We start from the raw sequence: 21019 nt of genomic DNA on the forward strand, positions 1-21019 counted from the left end.
GAAACAATGCCCTTGTTTTAGTTTAAATACTTTAGTCAGTCTAAAGCGAACAGGGGAGTGTAAAATATGTACTTAAATGTATGTGTATGTGTATTGGGAATTAATCAACTTAGGTCCCTTGATAGTCGAATTGGGGACTAAAGAATTCATTCATTACAGGAAAGACTTTGTAATTAATAGTTTCTGCTGTGCTTATGAGTCTTAATGAAATAAGCCTTGTGAAACTTTTGTAAGAGAGGGATTATGGAATTACATTTTGTTAGATTTTGTTTTGTGCAGTTCCTTCTAAGGTGAAACATGGAAGAGAACAGAGAACTCTACTGTTAAGCCAGGTTTTCAAGCTTCTTTTTTCCACTTATCTAGCTGAACTGTGATTATCACTAAAATGAAAATGAATGGGTTTTTTTAGAGCATTTGTTCTGGTATAATGAATTATTGAAGTGTCTTAACAACAAAATCCTTTTTAAATGAAATCATATTTCTAATACAGTGGACAGATGCCTAACTTTCAGTAGTAGCCAAGAAAACAATTTCACTCTGACAAGGTGCAATCAGGAGGAAATTTTATGTAACACTGCAAGTAATAAATAAATTATGCATAGCAAGACTAAATTCAGAATAAGTGTACTGTGAAACAAAATACATTAGAATAACTGAAGAAATAATTAATTACAGAGTTAGGATATAAACAGTAATGCATCTCAGGCAGAAGCAAACAACAAAATTGAAGAAAGATAATCGTGGGCTGAGTTTGTTCAAGAGAAACAACATTTACAGGTGGGCAAATTCGTCTTGTCTCACAGGATGACAGTTTACTTGCAGAGATCCAGCACAAGCTTTATTCATGTTAGATCCCACCAGAAAGGATGGCATTAGATATATTGTTTGTATGTATGTCTTGAGCTCTCAACAGAAGTGCTTTTTATTGAGTGAACCAGCTCCCTCTTTATCTTCCTGAAATCGTAATTTCAATTCTACAGCCACTCAAGCAAAGGATATTTTCACAAACAGCAAAATTGGAATAATTTCTTTAAATCTGGAAGTCACAGAAATGCACTAATACATAAGCTTGTAACTGTGTGGAAATTTCCCAAGAAAGGTAATTTGCAAAACTATGCTAGGGAGGCATTCCCCAATCTTAAAGTAAGTAAACAGCACATCTGGTAAACTGAAACTTGACAGTAGAAAATTCATCTTGGCATCACAAGTTAATTGACACCTGCATTAATTATGTTGTGAACTCTTAAAGCTCTTCTGCACCACACCAAATTCCCTTGCACTTCCAATATGTAACCAAACACAACACATAGCAGTTAACTTACCATTCTGACTAAAAACTCAACCTTAGCTACGTAACATTCTCTATAAACACATTTACAGATACAAACTGTTATTTTGCATATAGGAAACTATGATGCAGGAATCTTACTTCTACATGTGATGTGAAATGAAACTGAAAATGGGAATCTCTTCTGGTTAAATGTCAAAGTGCAAAGGAGATGGCTGTGGAACCAGAGAGTGAATACACTTGGGTAATTTGGTATTAAGGAAGTCCTAGGAGTTTTAAACATGTGGAGAAAGTCATGCTTTACATTAACTGACACTTCTGATTCACAGCTTCATCCAAATCACACATCTCATCAAGAACAAAGCTGTCGCACAGGTGGATCCAACTTTGCAAGGCATTACAGTAGATGTAAGAAGTTATGTTTAGGTGGAAGTCTACACGATTTTTAGTGCTCTTATGGCTGTTCATATTATTTCATGAAAGCTAGATGGGAAAGACATCTGGGACATTTTCCAGATCATCTCTACAATACTAACCTCATTAAGAAAGGGAGATGTTACCTCCCTCTTCAAGCCTTTTCTAGGAAAGAAATAGTTGCAATAAGTCTTTTTACTGGAAGGATTTACTTCACTGAGTTTAATATTGCAGATCTAAAAACTGTCTCCCAGATGTTTACATACGGTAGACTTTTTTTTTGGGGGGGGGGTGGTGTATTTTTTATTATTTTCACATCCATATACTGGTTGAATTCTGAAGTTAGTTGTCAGAATTTCCAGGATTAAGGATTTACTCAAACGTAAGGTATTTAAATGCAAAGCACTAGAGGGCATTAGACAAAAATTCAGTTAATAAAAAAATAAAAATCCCATTTTAATTTGCTTTTGCAGTGTCAAAATGAGTGAAGGTCTGAAACACGGCATATAGGCATAAAATTGCCTGTAACAGCTCGATCCAATGACCTCCAACAACAGAAACTATCCCAACCTCTTTCAACCAGTCCTAGCTGTTCTATTTTCTTTTTTGCTGGCTCAGGTGGCACTTTTCCAACTATGCACCAAGCAAATTCATGCAGTACTAATCCTACTACCCCCATCAGTGGAGCAGGTAAGAGGTGGGCAAGTCGACTGAAAGGTCACATAAGAGCCAGGATTAACAGCCAGGAGCATGGAATGGAGAAGAAAACTTCTTTGAACAGGACATGCCCTTTCTTCTGTTCTAGAATAGTATAGACTGTTATCTTTAAGAAAGATGAAGAAAGATGAAGCTAACACAGTTATCTTTCTTGGTGATACCAACTTGTTAAGAGGATCAAGGGGATGGACAGCTATGAAGTACTCCTAAGAAGACATCACATAATTCAGTTTCCAGATTAAGGTTCTGCAGTTTTGTGGTCTACTGGTATATTTCAAAAAAATGCCTCATTAATTTGTGCACAAGCTGTTTTCTCTCTGGTGCAGTTTATGTAATTCACTGAGGAAAAAAGGAAATCCCTAGAACAACATGACTCTCTCTGAAACTGCCCCTTTTCTATCCCTCCTCCTTTACCAATGACAGTGCAGCTGACTTCCCCAAACCATCAGAAGTACTAGTCTATGTTGAAAATACTGCTGCTTACTGACATTTATAGCATAAATTATACTTGTATTCTGCAGCCAAGTCCTGCTTGAAACAATATTCCAGTCTCATTAGGAAACTGTGGCAAGGCTTTCAATTTTTAAGCTGTCGTATCTGGCAGAGCTGTGAGAATTGCCTTTTATGTTTCAGGGGAAAATACTCTTGGTAGAGAACTGCACATGAAAATAGAAATAGATTAGTTCCCCTTTAAAGATTGCAATATTTAGTCAGAAGAGCTTACAAAGAAATTGAGCAGTAACCTTACTAGTGTGCCAGTGAGTGGCACACTGCAAGAAACAAAAATGGAAGCACATTTTAAAGAGTGAACTAATACAAACACAAATTGTGAGGAGGTCAGATCTCTGATTCTCACATCAAGAGGACAAAGCTAGAAGACAGTCTGAAATGAGCTTTATGAGTTATTTTTCAGTAGAAACTGATTTTTAAGTATAAGTTTGGTATGCACTAGATATGATAAGCTAATTCAAGGACAGATAAAGGTCTGAGTCACAAATAAAAGTCACAAAAAAAAATTCTACCAAAATTGGAAGAAAGAAGGGCAGTGCATCCCAGAAGAACAGTAAATTGAGTCTTTGTTTCCTTAGCTCCTTGCTATTCTTTGTTTTGCCTTGACATAAATGTCCTCTTACCCGCTGTGGCAACTTCATACAAATGGAACCAAGGAACAAGCAGCATAAATAAAATCTGACTATTGTGACTCTGACATCATTAACAAAATCCAAGACCAAATATACTTATTGCAACCATTTTTCACGTCTTTGATTTTATATTTCTGGGATCTGTTTTTTAGTTAAGCTTATAGAATATAACTTTATATCCCCATCATAAATCAAACATCATGGATGTCTTTAAATATTCTGAAAGGCTCTTAGTGGATACTAAGTAATTTAGATAAAGAATCAGAGAAATGTAGATCTGGAAGAGATTTCAAAAGATCACCCATCTCTGCACACAGGCAATATGAAATATACTACAGTCCATCCCTATGAGATGTTTCATAGACCTCTTCTTAAAACTTCTATAATGGAAATTTAACAACTCCCATGGGAAGCATATTTTAGTGTATCACTACTCTTATAGTTGGAAAGTTTCTCTAGCCTGTCTTTGCTACAAATATAGGTTTACTCAAGTGGATACTAAGAGAAACTTTCCAATTATAATGATCATGAAGTATCCCCAAGTCTATATCAAGAAGCCACTATAATTTTCAAAGACATTCTGGTGTTTGATACGCATACAATTATTTATAGTTTCATGTTATCTTTTGATTAAAAAAACTTATTTCAGTCATTTTTCAGTAACAGAACAGAACAGAATTCAGTTTAGTAACTGAACAGCATTCAGTAAACCAGAATTTCTTTTCTGAGACTGAGTTTACCTTTAACTCTTAAATTGACAGGACAAATGTGTAATGCCGGTGTTAAACAACGATTCTGGATTATGTCATATATTTTTGTATTAGTTGTTAAAAGCCCAGCACAAAATAATGATTAAAAAAAAAAAAATCAAAACATTTACAACAAAAGTGGTCTTTCATTTGAAACTCAAGGATGGAGTTCCATATTCTACTCCAGTAGGAAGCCTTGACTTTAAACACATGACATAATCTGTTTCTATCTAATCTTTAAAAGGACACTAAGACTCATTCATATTAGAAGTTTAATGAAGATACAGTATGCAAAATATTTCAAATGCTAACAAGAGGGGTGCTGCTTTTTAACAGGTTCACAAGGTGATACAGGAACATGGCATATCTCTAAGTAAATCTGACAGGAAGCAAAGAACAAAAGAGCAAGTAAGATACCACTTCTGCCAAACAGGTGTTTTTGGTACTGGCTTTAGTATAAATTGACTTCTGTCTGCTGATAGTGTCTTGATTGTGTTTCTAAATCAGTGCATGATTTATAATGAATTCAATTGATTAATTTCAGTCTCAGAAGTACAAAAGCCACAGAAGTGATAAACTCCGCAACTGTGTTAAAGCTACCATAAAGGTAAATTGCTCTATTTCAGGGCTTCCTGAAATCAGGGCATTCTGACGTATCAGTTATTTAGAAAGTTACCTGTAGAACAGTCCAGTTGAGATACAACAGAACTGATACACCATTTCATTTCATGGTTTGTTCAAACATGCACAGAATGGTTAATGTTCTGTTCTCATGTTTCTACTTTGAAGTAACCCTCATCTAAATTCAGACTATATTTATATTTTTAAAGCACAAATCTGTTTTCTTTCAGCATTGTTCTAGCGCAAGCTATATCTGCATCAGAAAGGCTCGAGGCAGCAAATGTCATGTTTTGCATAAAATCCTTTTTCTACTACGGTAACAAATTTCTTGCTGCCATGGGATTTTTATGATATTTTTCCCTTCATAATTTTTTAAAAAATAAATTAAAAAAAAGCACATAGAGCGCAAATAGAAGCAAAATTTCATCTTATAGTCACTATTTCACATTCTACATTATATCCCCAATCAAAACATTTGTTTTACAATTTGTATACAATATTATTTGTATACAGTTATTTGTATTATTTGTATACATTACTATTTCAGGCTTGCAGTCATGAGAACAATTATACTGCATGGCTACTGGAAATACCCTGCCTTTAGCCTTGTTATGCACCTGAGATGTGTGAAACTGTCTCAATTACAAAATATATTACAGAAGACCTGGGGTCTGATCCTGCAAATGTTAAAAGTATCCTACAACAGCCATTTGCCAGTGATAAGGAAGAAACTATACTGGAGATGCAGGATTATCCCAAATCAGGCCTTAAGTGCATACAACCACATTATATGGTGACATCTCAAATTAAAATCCTGTCTTTTTATGTAATACAGAAGTAACACACACAACTTACATATAGTAATAATTTATTCTGAAATGTTGATTTTAGTCTCTGTTGAGGCATCACCCACGTCTCATTAATAAAAGAGCAGCCATCTCACCTCAAATACCAGAATATACAACAAGTTACAGCATAGCAAAAAAAATTCTACCTACTTTAAGATAAAATTTAATTCAGGTAAAATAATTTTGTTCAAACTTTTACAGTTACACAGGTGGGTTTTTTTTTTTTTGTTGTTTTGTTTTTTCTTTTTCAGAGCACAAAGAAAGTGTAAATTGTTACACTGTAACTATCTATGCACATTATGTGACCACAGAAATGTTAATCATTACTTCATAAAATGAACCATCAGTTCCATTCATGCAGAAAAGCAGGCTAGGAAAGCTTGTTCAGCGGAAACCATATTACTGTGAATTTCACAGCCACATGATTAATTATTGGGTTAGATGAACTCACAAATACTAAACATGAGTACATTTTTTTGCATAAATAATACCAATTCTTCCCTGATGTAGTTTAGTTGGTCTGTAATCTAGAAATTATTGGTATAGCAATATGACTGCATCATTTCTATCTGTGCTATTCCATGATTTCAATGACAAGCAATATTCAAAGGATAATAGGATGGGATGCGTGTTAAACATGGGAATACATGTTAAACATACTGTACAAATACACTCGCGTTAGCAACTTTATTCCAAACTGTCAATCAGGTGTTCCTGCAAAATATCACTAGTGGAGACGAAGTATACTATCAAATATGGCTTCCAGAACAAGGACAATCTAACAAGAATCAAAGCTATTTACAACAAATAAAAACAAACAAACAAACAAATCAATCCCCTTTTTTTTTTTGTTTCATTTGAAACAAAGTTTCTAAGTAGCTGCTGTATATAATACATCAGGTTTTTATGGTTTCTTTTTTTTTTTCTTTTTTTTTTTTTTGTTGCACTTAAACAGAAGTTACCAGGTAAGAGCCAGAGTGACGTTTAGGGCTTTGTGTTCCACTGGAGTCAGTGTTTTCAGACTTGGTGTCGCGTTTCTTGGTGCTGTTATTTACTGGGGTTGGGATCTGTGAGGGCCGTGCAGAACTATTGTCCACACTGCTCTTCCTGCGGCTCGGGTTGTAGTTGAAAGGAGTCACCCTTGCTGCCACAGCACCGATGGGGGAGCTGTGCTTGCTTGAGCTACTGGAACTGAATGGAGTACGCTCGCTTACAGTACTTTCGTTAATTTCTGGTCCAGGGACAGGATTATTCTGCAGAGGCTTTGTTTCAGTGCCTTTCTTGTCTGGACTGTCTATCTGAAAGAAAGAGTTCAGACGGTTTTCTAAGCCAGCGGTACGAACAGGAACACCTCCATTCCCTGTGGTTTGCTTTTCTTGAATCTCTTTAGGATCTTTACCATTTATACCCCCTTTCTCTGAAACACTGTCAATAACAGGGGGAGTATTTCCAGTTGGGGACCTTCCAGATCGAGGGTTGTTAATTGGGCAGTCCTCTATCCTTACCCACACATCCTCTGTCTTAGAGACAGCTGGAGCCATCTGATAGATGAGGGTTTTGGAATCAGAGCCATTTGTGGCACCCGAAGAAGAATGCTGAGGATCATTCATTATCTGAGGGATTTCATTTTCTTTTATTTTTCTCCAAGTACCTTTTGCTGGTGCTTGGCTTTCTTTACTTTGCTTGTGTCCAGGAAGGGAACCTCCATGCTGCTTTTCATCTTCGCTTTTTGCCTTTTCACTGGATTCTGAAGAAGCTGACAGAATTGAGGAGGAACTTCCAGTTCTTCGCCAAGTGCTTACACGAGGAAGTGATGAGGAATGCTTACTGTGCTCGCGCTTCCATGTTCCTGATCTATTAATCAGCAGCCTAGATGGACTCTCAGAATGGGAACGAGCTATGTCATGACGCTTTGCTGGTCTCCCATCATATTCTATAGTAGGGCTCTGATTAGGGGCTAATTTTCGCCAACCACTACTCTGGGCAGGTGAATGAGTAGATAAAGACATATCAGGAAGAGAAGGACTTAAAACTGGGGTCTGCAGTTGGGATCTTGTGGGAGAATCTGGCCTGGATGGCGACAGAGATTCAAATGAAGCTGACTCTTCTAATTTCCGTCTTAGAGTCGGGCTTGGAGCCTCTTTAATAAAAGTTGACTGACGAACGAGAACAGGTCTCTCAGATCTGTCAGATTCACTTCCACTAGACTTTGTGGATGACATTCTGGATAGGTCAGTCTTTTTGTTGGATCCACCAGTGCTGAGAGTTTGGTTTAATCCCTTTGAAGCAGATTCACTTCGTGGAATGCTACTGGTACTCTTAGGTAAGGCAGTTTGCTTTGTAAGGTTTTGCTGGCTCATCTGCCTGCCTGGTGGTGTGTATGACATTCTACCTGAACTTGAGGATTTAGTTGAAGCTGTGCTAGGAGATGATGTTCTTGGCAACTGTGATAGTTTGTTGGGAGGACTGATACCATTTCTTCCAGGGGAAATGGAGTTTCGTCCTGGAGATTGCAAAGGCCTACTTAATGGCTGCTGTTGAGGTCTAGAAGGAGTGGAGTCTCTAGATCCTGATCTAGAAGGTCCTTTGCTTGATGCACTCTGGTTCAACCCTGATGGTTGCCTAGTCACAGGAGCTGGCTCAGGTTTCACTGATGATTTGGCTCCTCTTGGAGAACTAGTCAAACTTTGACCTTCACTAGGACTCTTAGAGTTCATGTTTTTGAGTGGGGGTCCTTTTTTGGAAACAGGACTAGTACTTGAAGAACTGTTTCGAACCCCTGGAATATGGATCATTGTTCTGCCACGTGAAATTGAAGGCACACTTGTCTGTTGTGGTTGCTTCAAACTTGAAACTTCTGAATTGGAGCGTGCTTTTCCTGTGATCATACTTTTATACACTTTCTTCCCTCCTTTGATTCCCCTACTTTCTGATTCTACTTTTTTAGACTCCAGTGTACTCTTCTCTCCTGGCTTAATAATTCTTGGACCTTTATTACTAGTGAAAGGTTTTTCTTCTTGGTCTGGGGTAAGATGAAACGGTGACCCTAGAGATATACCAGATTTTAATGAAAGGATAGAGTCAGAGTCTGATGAAGCTTGTCTAGACAATGATGCAGCAGCTGCAGCTTGATGCAAGCTACTAACTATAGAATTTGCACCTTCTTGTATAGCTTTCCAGTCAAAGTTCTCCGAATCAGGTGAAAAACCATGTTCTGAATCTGGCCTCTGTATCTCTCTCAAATCCAGTGTTAAATCTTCTGCTAGTATACCACCTGTGTTCCTGGAATTATTTTTTTCACCATCACTCTTCATTCTTGAGGGCTTTTTCTTTTTAGGCATAGCAGAACTAATACATTCCTGCAGAAGATCATCTTCTGAGTCAATGCTAAGAGAACTCAAAGAACTGTTTCTAGAGAAGCACACAGGAGTATCTTCAACATGAAATGATTTAGGTGCATAACCAGAAGTCTGTGGTCTGTTGGATTCCACCTGTGGCTCAGGAGCCTCGGGACATTTTGCAGGTTCCCCTTCTTTGTTGTTATTGTTTTCTTGATCAATATCACTGAGGGAGCTAAGAGACGAATTGCGAGAAAAACAAACAGGTGTGTTTTCAATAGCAAAATTTTGCATTTTCTCATCTGTAGCTGCTCCTCTGTCTGGAATATCTTTAGTTGACTGAGAGAAAGTTTTTGTCTGACTTCTGCCAGCATGTTTTTGACAAACTTGTGTCCTCTTACTTGGTTGCTGATTTGAAGAAGACTCTTCTGCATTAGAGCACTCTTTACCTTCTGTTTCCTTTCCTTCTTTTCCTTTTCTTAATTCTGCCTTCTCCCTTGAAAGATCAACATCATCATCATCAAAATCTAAAGAACTCAGGGAATCATTTCGTGAAAAACAGTAAGGAGTTCCCTCAATAGGTGTGTAATGATGAGGGGAATCAAATGCAAAGCTTCCTCTTACACGCTCTTCGTTATTTGGCAATTTGTCATGAAAATCTCTTGAATTATTTTTAAGGTTCTGTTTCTTTGCATCTCTGTTCTCTGGATAGCCTCTTTCATTACTAGCACTGCTTTTAGGCTCTGTGCTTTTTCGCATGCGTGCTCTGTATTCATTGTTTTGAGAAACAGGCTTTACTGGTGATGTTGGCTTCTTTTTCTCACCTTCTGGTTGATTTTTATTAACTGGAGATGAAGATGCTTGTTGAATTTGATCCATTATCTTCTTCACTCTGAAAGGTTTGTGACTTTTTCCTTTTGGCATAGCTGAGTTAATGCACTCAGCCAAAATATCACCCTCTTCTGTTTTGTCATCATCCAGGCCAAGGGGAATTACAGCTGAGCTTTTTGCTCTCTGAGAATCATCAGTACATCTGCCTTCTGTAGGAATGGTGTCCCGCTTTTCAAACTCCCCTGACTCTGCTCCCACACCCACATTGTCTGCATTGGCCAACTCACTTGGGGGTGATTCTATTGTCAGGTCACTCAGAGATGTGGCTGTTGAAAAATTTATTGGTGTACCCTCAACACAATATACCCGTGGCATATCATCTCCTGGTGTAAAAGTCACGTGCTTTTGCGATTGCAGTCTGCTTTGTGAAGGCAAAAGTTTGTAAACTGGCAATTGGCTGGGCTTTCTGGCTACAGGAGGAGGTATTTTTGGAGCAGATGCTTGAGAAGGCTTTTTGGTTTTGCGTGAAGACTTCGTAGGCATAGCAGAAATAATACACGCTTCCAGTATTTCAATATCGTCATCAGAATCATCCAAAATGTCTTTTTCTGCTTCAGCTGGCTTCTCTGCTTTCTTCTCCTGGTTATCCTTTGTATCATCTGACTGTTCAGGTTCTGCTTCATTTCCATGCTCGTTCTCATGAACTGGAGGCATAATTCTTAACTCTGCATCTTTCTGTATAAAAGGCTCATCAAGGCTCAGAGCACTCAGGCTAGAAGAGCAAGAAAACCCATCTGGTGTGCTTTCTGTGGCAAAATGTAATAGTGTATCAGCATCTGGCAGTACCTGAACTCTTTGAACAGCTGCATTTACAGCTGCATGTCTAGGACCAGGTTCTCTCTTCTCTGTAGTGGTTGTTTTTCCTTTAGGTACCTCTCTTTTTACCTGAACTCCTTGAGCAGGTGGTGGTGTTTTACTTCTGCTTGGAGGCATTGTTTGTCCAGGGCTGTCTGGAAGGTCACTGGGACTTATAATACCACTTACTATTCCACTGCAAGGCTCACTTTGAACTGAACTAGCAATTGAACGGCTTTCAAAACTATCCAGGGAACTTACAGAAGTACATCTGCTGAACATGAGTGGTGTTTCCTGTACATAATGTTCTGGTGGGCTTTTAGGAGTTTGGGCACCACTCTTTGAGGGAGATTTGGCACCTGAAGAAAACTCAACAGCTTTATGTCTAGAGGAATCAGAAGGAGACAAGCTAGAAGTCTGAAGTCTAGTGGATTTTGTTCTGATGTGTTGTGCTGTTGATGCAATTTCACTTGCTGCACCTTCTGTAGGTAGAGCCCCATTGTTCTCCTTCAGTTCTGCAATCTGCAGTGTGTTATTGGCATCTGTGCCACGTGTGGATTGATCACGTCCTATTTCATCTTCAGCTGATGACAAGGATGACAAAGAGCTACACCTTGAAAAACATATTGGGGTATCTTCCACGCAGTAAGTTTGTATAGTTTCCTGATTAATAGAGGGAGTCTTAGAGGAGGCGTTCTTCTGTGCATGACCACTTCTGCTCTGTGCAGAGCTTGGGTGAAGCTGGTTCTGCCTCTTTGAACCAGCTGAGGGGGCTGATGTGCTCCCACTGCTTGGGGTAATATGGTCAGTTTTACTGAGTTGCACTGAAGAAGTCTTTGGAAAAGTAAAAGATGGTTTCTGAGAAGGTGCTGGAACTTCTGTTGAGTATTTTAAACTATAGTCAATAGGCTGATCAACATGATGTTCCTCTTCATTGTACTTTATGCTGTAATTAGTTGGTCTGTCTTCCTCTTCATGTTGTTCCTCCTCAGAATAACGTTCACTATAGTTGGTTGGCTTATCATCATCATAATCATCAACCTGGCACAAGGACTGATTTACTTTCTGATTAATTCCAAGAGTTGGGCCTACTCTGTTCTGCTCTGAGCCACTGGACCCTCTTGATCTAAAGGAAGAAACACACTCCTGCTGTCCAAAAGGTGTCTGATATTTCATGTGTTTATCATCTCCACTTTCAGTGTACACAGGGTAGGCTGCATTTTGGTTCCTTGACTGTCTTTGCTCGTTTTGTTTCATTTCATCATCTATTATATGCTTAGGCCTTGCCCATCTTTCATTCTGGGAGGGACTTTGCCTTCCAGAATTTAACTGCTCATCTGAGTATTTAAGACTATAATTAATAGGTGTGTCTAGTTCTCCATCATTGTCATCCATGTGATTTGCACTATGAATCTTGTGTGCCAAGTCAGCTGGATATTGGCCGTAACTACAGAACTTACTTTCATCATCTTCGGAGTAAGACTCAATGGAAGGTTTCATTTGGCCTCTTTTACCATAGCCATCACTGCTGCTGACACTATTTAAACTATCATTTGAAGCTCTTTTGTATTCCACTTTTGTATAAGGCACAGGACATGTCCTGTTTGAGTTCTCAGATTTTGGAAAGTATGTATTTGAGTGAGTATGGGCAGAGGAGGATCTTCTCTGGGCATTTCTGTCTTCTGACAAACAGTGTATTTCAGAAGTGGAACCAGAACTTCTGTCTTCCTGTGGAATGTGCATGCTTGTTACTTCTTCCATAACTTTGGCAATCTGAGCTGCAGCAGTAGAAATCTGCATTCCTATTCTCTTAGCAGAATTCCCAGTATTCTCTGCAGCTTGATGATAGGTGTTTAAACCTACCGTTCGATCCCTTTCAACACTCCTGTCTTTCTCAGATCGAGAATTTTCTGCATTTCCTCTACTGGAAGAGGAGGAGCCAGGCAATACTGTAGTATTTACATATGGTGAGAGCACAGTCATATTGCCAGCATTAAAGCTCTCTGACCTGCACACCGCATCGTCGTGGCGGCTGGCGTCCAGGACATACTCACTGTATATATTTTGCTTATGTCTCTGCTTATTGCGGTGAGATGTTTTCGGGCTTAAGTTATCAATGTTGTCAAAAGTCTCTGATAAATGCTGAGCATCTAATTCTGCTTCCAGCGCCTTTTGCTTTCTGACATGGAGGGATGGGAGGCTTGATCCTGGAGACATAATGTTGGCATCCTTGTACTTTGCTGGCCTGTTTGCCATGAGGTTCCGTAGAGCTGCGGCACTACCCATGGCTATCATTTTATGTTTTGAATGAATCAGGTTTTTCAGCATGCTCACAGCTCCCATGTCCCACAGCGCCTCCTGGTCCTTTGCATTTCGAGCAGAGAGATTCCACAGGGTCCCACATGCGTTACTAACTATTGTCAAACTGTGTGACTTCAAGTGTTGTAACAAGGTTTGTAAGCAGCTGTTCTCTCGCAAGATTTGCCTGGTGTTGAGTAATTGAAAACAAACATCCGTAAGTGGCATTTCAAAATGGTAAAAGACAAAGCAAAAAAGAAACCTATTATTCTAGAAATGAGTATTGCCCTTAGAAAGGACAATTAAGAATGCTCCATTGCAAATAACTCGTATTTTCACTAGCTTCTATCTGAATGCTAAACAAATCCTATTAGAAATATGAATAGTTAGCTTTTACTACAGTTCCCCATTAACAAGCAACAGCTCTTAATCTGTTTGCATATTCCTGTTATGTAAGTGAAATCACCACTTTATCAAATGTACTACAAATTAACTGCTTTTAGTTACTATACTTAATACATGCATTCATATTAAGGCTTGGTCATAGAAACTATCTGCTAAATATACATATTTATACATAAAAATAATATACAAACAATACATAATAATATATAATGTTTTACATATATATTTATATATATAAAATATGTATATAAATATACATGTGGAACCGCTAAAAATTGTCAGAAGTGTACCTACCTATGGTCCTCATTAGTAGCAATTAGGCTAGAAACATTTCTTAGTATTCCTCCTCCACTTTCTATGATGGCTAAAGTGTTTGTTTGGCTCCGGTATGTCAGTGTGCCAACCAGAAATGCAAGAGCACCATCAACAGCGCATATGTCAGCTTTGTTCCCAGTGCAGTGTGCTGACAAATTCCATAAGGCACTCAGAACACTTTTCAGGGTGGATTCCTAGGAAAAGAGCAACATGACAAGTGAAGTTTTCAGTTATTGACACAGAACTCTCAGAAACACATTAAATTAGCTTAAAGGGGCTGTGTACATTCTGGTTCTGCTCTGGGGTGGTAAGCTGGGTGCAAGCAGCACTGCACACTTTTGTTCACTTTGTTCCTTCCTTCAACCATGGATTTGGTACTGCCTACCCCAGAGGTATCACAAATATGTGCCTCAATACTTGCTGCCACAATCACAGAAAGGGCTTGAAGACCAGTTGGAGTCTCTGGGATGGAATACACACCCATCTACACACTAAAGAAGTGGTAGATAACAACTAACTGGAAATAGCTTTTATTAAATGACAAAATTATAAAATATACTATTTTAACAGTACAGATCACGAAAATGAAAAGCAAAAGCAGTCAACCCTCATAAATAAAATCAGATCAATATTAGTTTTGAGATGCCATTGCTCCACTGCAGTCTGCTGTCATGTTAAATCAAATTCTTCTTCAAAGCAAATTACCTGAACCACATCAACTGTTTGACCAACTGGTGCTATCAAAAATGGTCAAACAATATTAGTGTTTTGTGTAGAATAAATGCAATCTCTCAAAAATTCAGTATAATTGCTTATAGAAGATACCTTCTTAACTTCTAAAGCACATTCCATCAATGCTTTCACACTTCCAACTTCTCTAAGAGTCTTTTTACTGTTTACATCTGCACGCCAGGACAAGTTCCTCAACACACTTGCAATGACCTGCAAAATGTGAAAGAAAAACAACATATTTCAAGATAGATACTTTTTTAGCAGGTTATCTGACTTTCCTCATGGACTTGTCACGTTCAGTTATTGACCTAAAATTTGCTAATATCTGCTTTTTGTTGTATTGTCTGCTAGACTGGTCTAATGTTTCAGCATCAACTTTGATCAAAGGTACTGGCTCCTGTGTGTTGGTACTTGAAACAGAGATTTGAAATCATGTTCCCTGCTTCCCACACCAGTAGAATATTTGTAGATATTTTTTCTCAACTCATATGTCTGTTCTAGAGTTGCAGCATTTCAGGGGAGACATTTATATAATATTTTTCTCTTGTTTTTCCACTTAGAGAATAGAAGAATACCATTTGCCTGTCTCAGATGGTATGATTATTTTGGAGTTTATAAAACTCTTTCAAGTCTTTTTAAAATACATTGCCTTTTACAAGCAGAATGGTTATCTCCAGAAGATGTCCTTGTACTTGGCACCAGTTAGACTGAGATAGGTTGTCATTGGAGTGGACAGTCATTACACATTAAACTCCACCCATTCATGAGCAGCTGTAAGCATGCATATCCCTCATGAAATGGATTTGATAGCAAACTTTTGCTTATGGATGTTCTCATTGTCACAGAAGTGCAGAAACTTTACAGGTGTGTGCTCCCTTGTTCACCCCTCCAGTGGAGTGCAGGAAGCCAGTGGCTCATGGAAGGGCCTGGGAAAGTCCTGCTCTGGCTGCTCCCACCAGCCCATCAGAGCCCACCTTGACACAGCCAGGGGAGCACAGGAGCCCAAAGCCAGGTGGGAACTGTGCCCTGTCCAGGCTCTCCCCAGTCTCTCACAGGGAACCCACTACCCCATGGCCCACCTGTGACACTCAGGGTACTCAAAGGGAGCAGCTCTCTGCCCTTTTTGTAGGGGATGTGGGACAATTTGTGGGATCCAGGGAAAGAGTATTCTGGAACTGTAGAACACTTATTGCAGGATAGCAGGACCCAAAGGTTTCAAAGGCAGGAAAACAGGTGGATTGAGGTCATCTTTCAGCACAGGAAAGCACAGGGGACAGAAAGGCACAGTGACACCTGAACAGCTGACTGTCTGATCCAGTTGTGTGGACATGCCTTCTGAGTACATTCAGTCTCATATTCTTACTAAATCCCATTTATAACTTGTCCTGAGTGGAGGACTCTGCTCTGTGTGTCATTGTGTCTACGTGCTAGTGGCTGGAGGCATCCTGGAGGGGGATCAGGGGCCCATGGAGCTGTGGCTCTCCTTCCAAGAATACTTAATACCTGTCCTAATATCCCAGAGTTTATCCAGTAATGTCTATTGTAATTCTAACATTGTCCTCAATTGTAACTAGCGACCTGCTCCTGTTAAGGAGAGAATATTTTGTTAACATTTTAAGAGATAAGGTCAATTTTATTTAAAATTGTTCTTTTATCTGGTGATTCACTCAGACTGCAAAAATGGGGATTTTCTTTTAAAGACCTGTTCAACTTTCTATGCAATAAGTATTAAAGTTGATTATAATTGAATATTTAATAGTTTTACACAAGTTCCAACAGTTCTGCTCTCTTAGCTCTGAGGATTACCCTTCAGGAAGCACTTCCTAAAGACTTTATTTTCAGGCTGGTTTTTTTACACAGCAGGACCCATTAGAACAGACTCTAACAGATCACAGTCATAAAAATAAGATTTGCAGCACATACATTATGATTTAAAAAAAAAAAAACACAAAAAAAATCCCAGAACATGATCCTGCAGACAAGAATGTTTTTCAAGAAAAGTGTATTTCCTAATTAATGAAATGAGTATGAGAAAAATTTCACATTAAACTTAAAGCAGACAAGACAAGGAAAGAAATATTTTATCTCAAAAGAGCATTACCTGCTGTAAGTCTTCACTTTCAGATTTCAGCTGGGCTACAAGAGCTCTCATGCAGCCCTTCATGGAACATAATGTAGCCTGGTAGGAATCAGGAGGAAAATGAGAGCAAGCAGTATTAAACAGCAGGTTAGATAGCTGCTTCTGCACAATGTTTTGATATTTTAAGCAAATCATATATAAGTTTAATGGAAACTTACTAAGTATGTTGTCAACAATACTTGGTTTACAACTATTAAAAATTGCAGCATAGCTACAATTTCAATACATAAGTGCTAAAATTGTGCTAAAATTTTGTATTTTTTACAGCAGCTCTAGGACATGATCTGAACATTTACTACCTTAGAAGGCTTCTTTCCTTTGCACCAGATAAAAACCCCTGTGAGCCAGCAATGTATTGTTACCTACTGCCTAGTGAGAGAAAAAATCCTGAGTTCTCTGAAATCTATAATTTTCATTTACTGCTGAAATGTCTTCCATTTAGGGCAGAAAGGTAAGTCTTCAGTATGGAGTTATTTTAAGATAAACAGGCTGGCAAACTTTGGGGCAATAATCTATTGGAAGTTTCTAGCTACTGAAAGAAATGTCCTTGTCAGAACTTAGGGAAAACAATTTTCTCTTATAATGATTGAACTAGTGCCCAGTTTGATCCAGATATGATCCAGATATTTAAAAGCAAGCTCTAGCCTGAAGAGGTTTGAAAAAAATTTCATTAGACACTAGCAGTATTGTTAAATAACTGAAAACTTCAGAAAACTTGACCCAATTATGAATTTTACTTCAACATTCTCAGAAAGAATCAGTTGCTATAAAATCACTGTGTACCATACGAACCTAGTTCTCACTGAAAAATCAGGCCAATAGAGAAAATCCTTGCTTTCAGTGACAAAAGTGATTTGAGAGCCAATACCATACTTGTATGCATGCAACATTCTGGTTGTAGTGCTCTCCATCAGCAACAAGATGGAATGAGAGAGATATTTTGAACTCCTGCCTTGAGTTTGAGGTCAATATCCTATCCTGGAGATTTTAATCACCTGCATTGAGAGCTGTAATTCAAACACCTATGAACTGAAATTACTGCAAGTTTACAGTTCTTCTCTCACCTTGTTTGCTACATCTCCAAAAGTCAGGTTTGTCAGAGCCATGCCAGCATACCTCCTTAGGGTAACACTATAGTGATCATTTGTGAGTCCATACATTTCACAATCCACTTGCAACAGTTCAGCAATGGCCTGCAAACCACCTTCAAAGAGATTCAGGTAAGAAAAAAAAAAAATCAAAAAAAAAATCTGTACTCCAGTATTTTAAGTGCAAGACATATATAGGAAGGAAAAAACTCCATCTTTATGTACAGCGCAAACCTCATATATCTGAAACCCACAATGCTCAGAAAAACATATGAATTGCTAAAATTGCATGCATGAAATTTACTGAACATGGACTAAAAAAATTCAGGCTGTCAGACAAGAACAAATGCAGGATGAAAAAAACCCACTAAAACACCAACCAGAAAACCACCCATCCCAGGAAATACTCTCCATTTTAAGTCCAATACCTGTAAAATTGCAAATATTCCCACAATAATACTACTCTTCCAAAATTCACAATTCATGACAGAGAAAACAGTAACTGACATAATAATTTATCCACTGGGAAATGGTGTGGTTAATTTCAACTGTTTTCAGCACTTAGGGGGCAACAACTGACACAAATGAATTGTTGTTAATAGCTTAAACTGTTAGTAAAAAAAAGCCATATATGCAGTGACATGCACAAGGAGTGCCATGGTTTCTAGCAAGCTTCTGACGTCTGTTCTTACCAAGTTCATTCATTGCATGTCTGTGTTCTTCATCAAATGAAAGTTTCATCAAAACACACACTGCAGGGCAAATCTGATGATCCACTGGAGCAGGCACTGATCCAGAAACAGGTAACAATTAGTACCTCCTAGGTGATTCTGTCTAGATCATTAGTTTTCCAGAGCAAATCTCATGTCAAAAACAAAGCAGCTGCAGTTTTGGTCAGGTTTGTATCTTCCCAGCAATCCATGAACAGACAATTAGTTAAGATTATTACTAAAGAAAGTGTGTACTTTAAATATATTTGATGCTTTAAAACAAATTAGGGAGAATCCTGAATCTATGTGCTGAGTTAGAAACACAGCCTGCAGTGCAAAACTATTACCTTATTACTCTTAGAAATTAATAATCTTTGTGAAACAAATCAATATGATCAAATATTCTGGTGGCACTAAATAATATTCTGTTTCTTTGGGCACTATATCCTTATGAATGGTTAATTAGACCTTTGCTTCATAACCTACAAATTCTTAAGTTCATACTTTTGTGAGCTAGGTTCTGGATAATGCAGAAATGGTACTTTACAGCTTGTGTAGAGCCCACTCCTGCTGAACTGCCCCAGGCACAAGGCAGCCCTGATTTCAGTCACACACCTGCCACGGATACCTACAGGCTGCACTCATGGGATGCCCTCAATTCAGAGAAACAACTAAGGTAACTCTAAAGTTACCTATTTTTCTAACTGTTCCCTGAGAAAAATCCTATTAATTTACATTTCTCACATACAACATCCATTCTGATGGATGGAGGTTTTTAAATTTGTGCTCTCTGCCCTTCTCCCAAAATGTGCTATCTCCTAAACATCTACATGAAAAGCAATTTGGGATTGTTTATCCATAAAAATGTAAAAACTGAATGAGTACATATTCAATATTATTTTACAAATTGCAAATATAAACCACTAGAACTGCTATCTGGAAAGCACACCAAAGTCTAAGGTTTAAATAAGAAGCTTGTAAGTAGGGTACCATATCTGTGATACAAACAGTAACTGAACTTTAATAAAGAAGAAACCACACACATATGTGTAATAAGAAAACTTGCATACATTCAACAAGAAGTCAGATTAAGGTTGTACTTTCTGTAAATTTACTCTTTTCAATATATCCTCAAAATGTGTTTATATGGCTTGCAGAACCTACTTGGGTTTTTGTCTTGGTCCATGCCTTGTTCATGTGCCTCCTGCCATTCCCAACACGTTTCACAGTAAGCACGGATCTGCTCCAAGAGATGGAGCACACGGATTTCCCGTCTGCCTCGCTTATCATCGGGCTGGGAGTGAATGATGTTGTGCAGCGCTGCGCTGGCTCTGGCACGGGCCTCTTTACTACCACGGGAGTTTCCTAACAACACAGAGTCCTTATCGTTGCCATGTAAAAGCTGGATGAGGAGAGGAAGACATCCAGACTGACGCATGGCTATGCAGCTGTCCTGGGAGCTAGACATTGCTAGCAATGTTCTTGACATGTCATCTTTATCATGAGTACCAAGCATTGATAACAATGAATACACCATTTCCACCTGCAGGTCAAATGATTTTAAAAATACAGTTACGTTTTAAAAACACACATCAAATTGAAACAAAATTAGAATTGTACATATGAGCAAAAACCACTCTTATGGTAAAATAAACCTGTGCTATTTAAAAGTAATTAAATACTATTACTACTTCAGCATTCATAATCTTAATAAATTCCACTTAGTGGTTAAATGGCTGGAAGTGTCTGTAACTCTATTACTATACAAAACCAGTAACAAAGACTTCCAGATTTCCATTGTACAAAAAGATTAAACAAACATATAATGAAAGTGTTTCATTTTGGGAAACCAAAATACCTTCAAAATTAAGTCTGTCTTTAAAAAGCTATGGTCCATGTGAATTGATGATGCTTTCTTTATAGTCTACATCAAGCTGAAAAAACCTGATATCCATGTATTTTAAACTTTTCCTTTAAAATACCTCAAATTAACTGATAATTTTTTGTTATGATGTCTGACTTTTATATGGACCAAATTATTTAGAGCAAATGCAAAACTAAGGAGTTAAATTAATACTTTTTCAAGTTTACAGGGATAAGAACAGTAAAGCAAACATGTTTATTTAGTATGTATTAAATATTAAATGTTCGTAAAATTAACTCACACCATGAAAACCCCAACATTACCCATTTAACTTTGAGTGACCCAATTTTTTAAAATAAAATACAGCAATTTTTAAGTGATTTCTTTGGTTTTTATATAATATTGTGGTCAAGACACTATTTGGTTTGTACTCCCACTCCAGTAACAGCTTTCAATCTAGAAATGCATTTGATTCTTCCAGTCAACTTTTAGCAGAATAACAGGATGTAGAAGATGATCTTAGATACTATCTAAAAACTCCAAACTCCTAAAGCCAAGATAAACAGGAACATTCAAAGTCAAAGCACAACATAAAGAAACTATCAAAGGGAATTATGAAGTAGAAGCGTGTTTTTCTCTAGACTATAGTAATTAAGGAAAAAAT

At 38.0% G+C, this 21019-nt stretch overlaps 1 protein-coding gene and 1 long non-coding RNA gene across 12 annotated transcripts in view; one reads left to right on the forward strand and one right to left on the reverse strand.

Moving 5' to 3' along the window:
• LOC111940698 (uncharacterized) overlaps window positions 1-21019 on the forward strand; it is a 33094-nt gene that overhangs the window by 7048 nt on the left and 5027 nt on the right. Inside the window, exons 5-7 of the long non-coding RNA XR_015280570.1 lie at window positions 2321-2392; window positions 4647-4718; window positions 16964-17144. This is a non-coding gene — a long non-coding RNA (uncharacterized LOC111940698). The remainder of the gene's footprint in view (window positions 1-2320; window positions 2393-4646; window positions 4719-16963; window positions 17145-21019) is intronic.
• APC (APC regulator of Wnt signaling pathway) overlaps window positions 547-21019 on the reverse strand; it is a 103541-nt gene continuing 83068 nt past the window's right edge. For all 11 annotated transcript variants that reach the window (XM_086868082.1, XM_086868078.1, XM_086868081.1 and 8 more), the window contains 7 exons: window positions 19656-20034; window positions 18474-18569; window positions 17758-17897; window positions 16655-16732; window positions 14647-14763; window positions 13801-14015; window positions 547-13288 (listed from right to left, as the gene is read on the reverse strand). In XM_086868082.1, coding sequence (XP_086724208.1) covers window positions 6727-13288; window positions 13801-14015; window positions 14647-14763; window positions 16655-16732; window positions 17758-17897; window positions 18474-18569; window positions 19656-20034 — 7587 coding nt within the window. In that variant the 3' untranslated portion in view covers window positions 547-6726. The remainder of the gene's footprint in view (window positions 13289-13800; window positions 14016-14646; window positions 14764-16654; window positions 16733-17757; window positions 17898-18473; window positions 18570-19655; window positions 20035-21019) is intronic.

This window comes from Cyanistes caeruleus, chromosome Z, assembly GCF_971803275.1.
Source record: "Cyanistes caeruleus chromosome Z, bCyaCae1.hap1.1, whole genome shotgun sequence".
In the NCBI taxonomy this organism is placed as follows: domain Eukaryota; kingdom Metazoa; phylum Chordata; class Aves; order Passeriformes; family Paridae; genus Cyanistes; species Cyanistes caeruleus.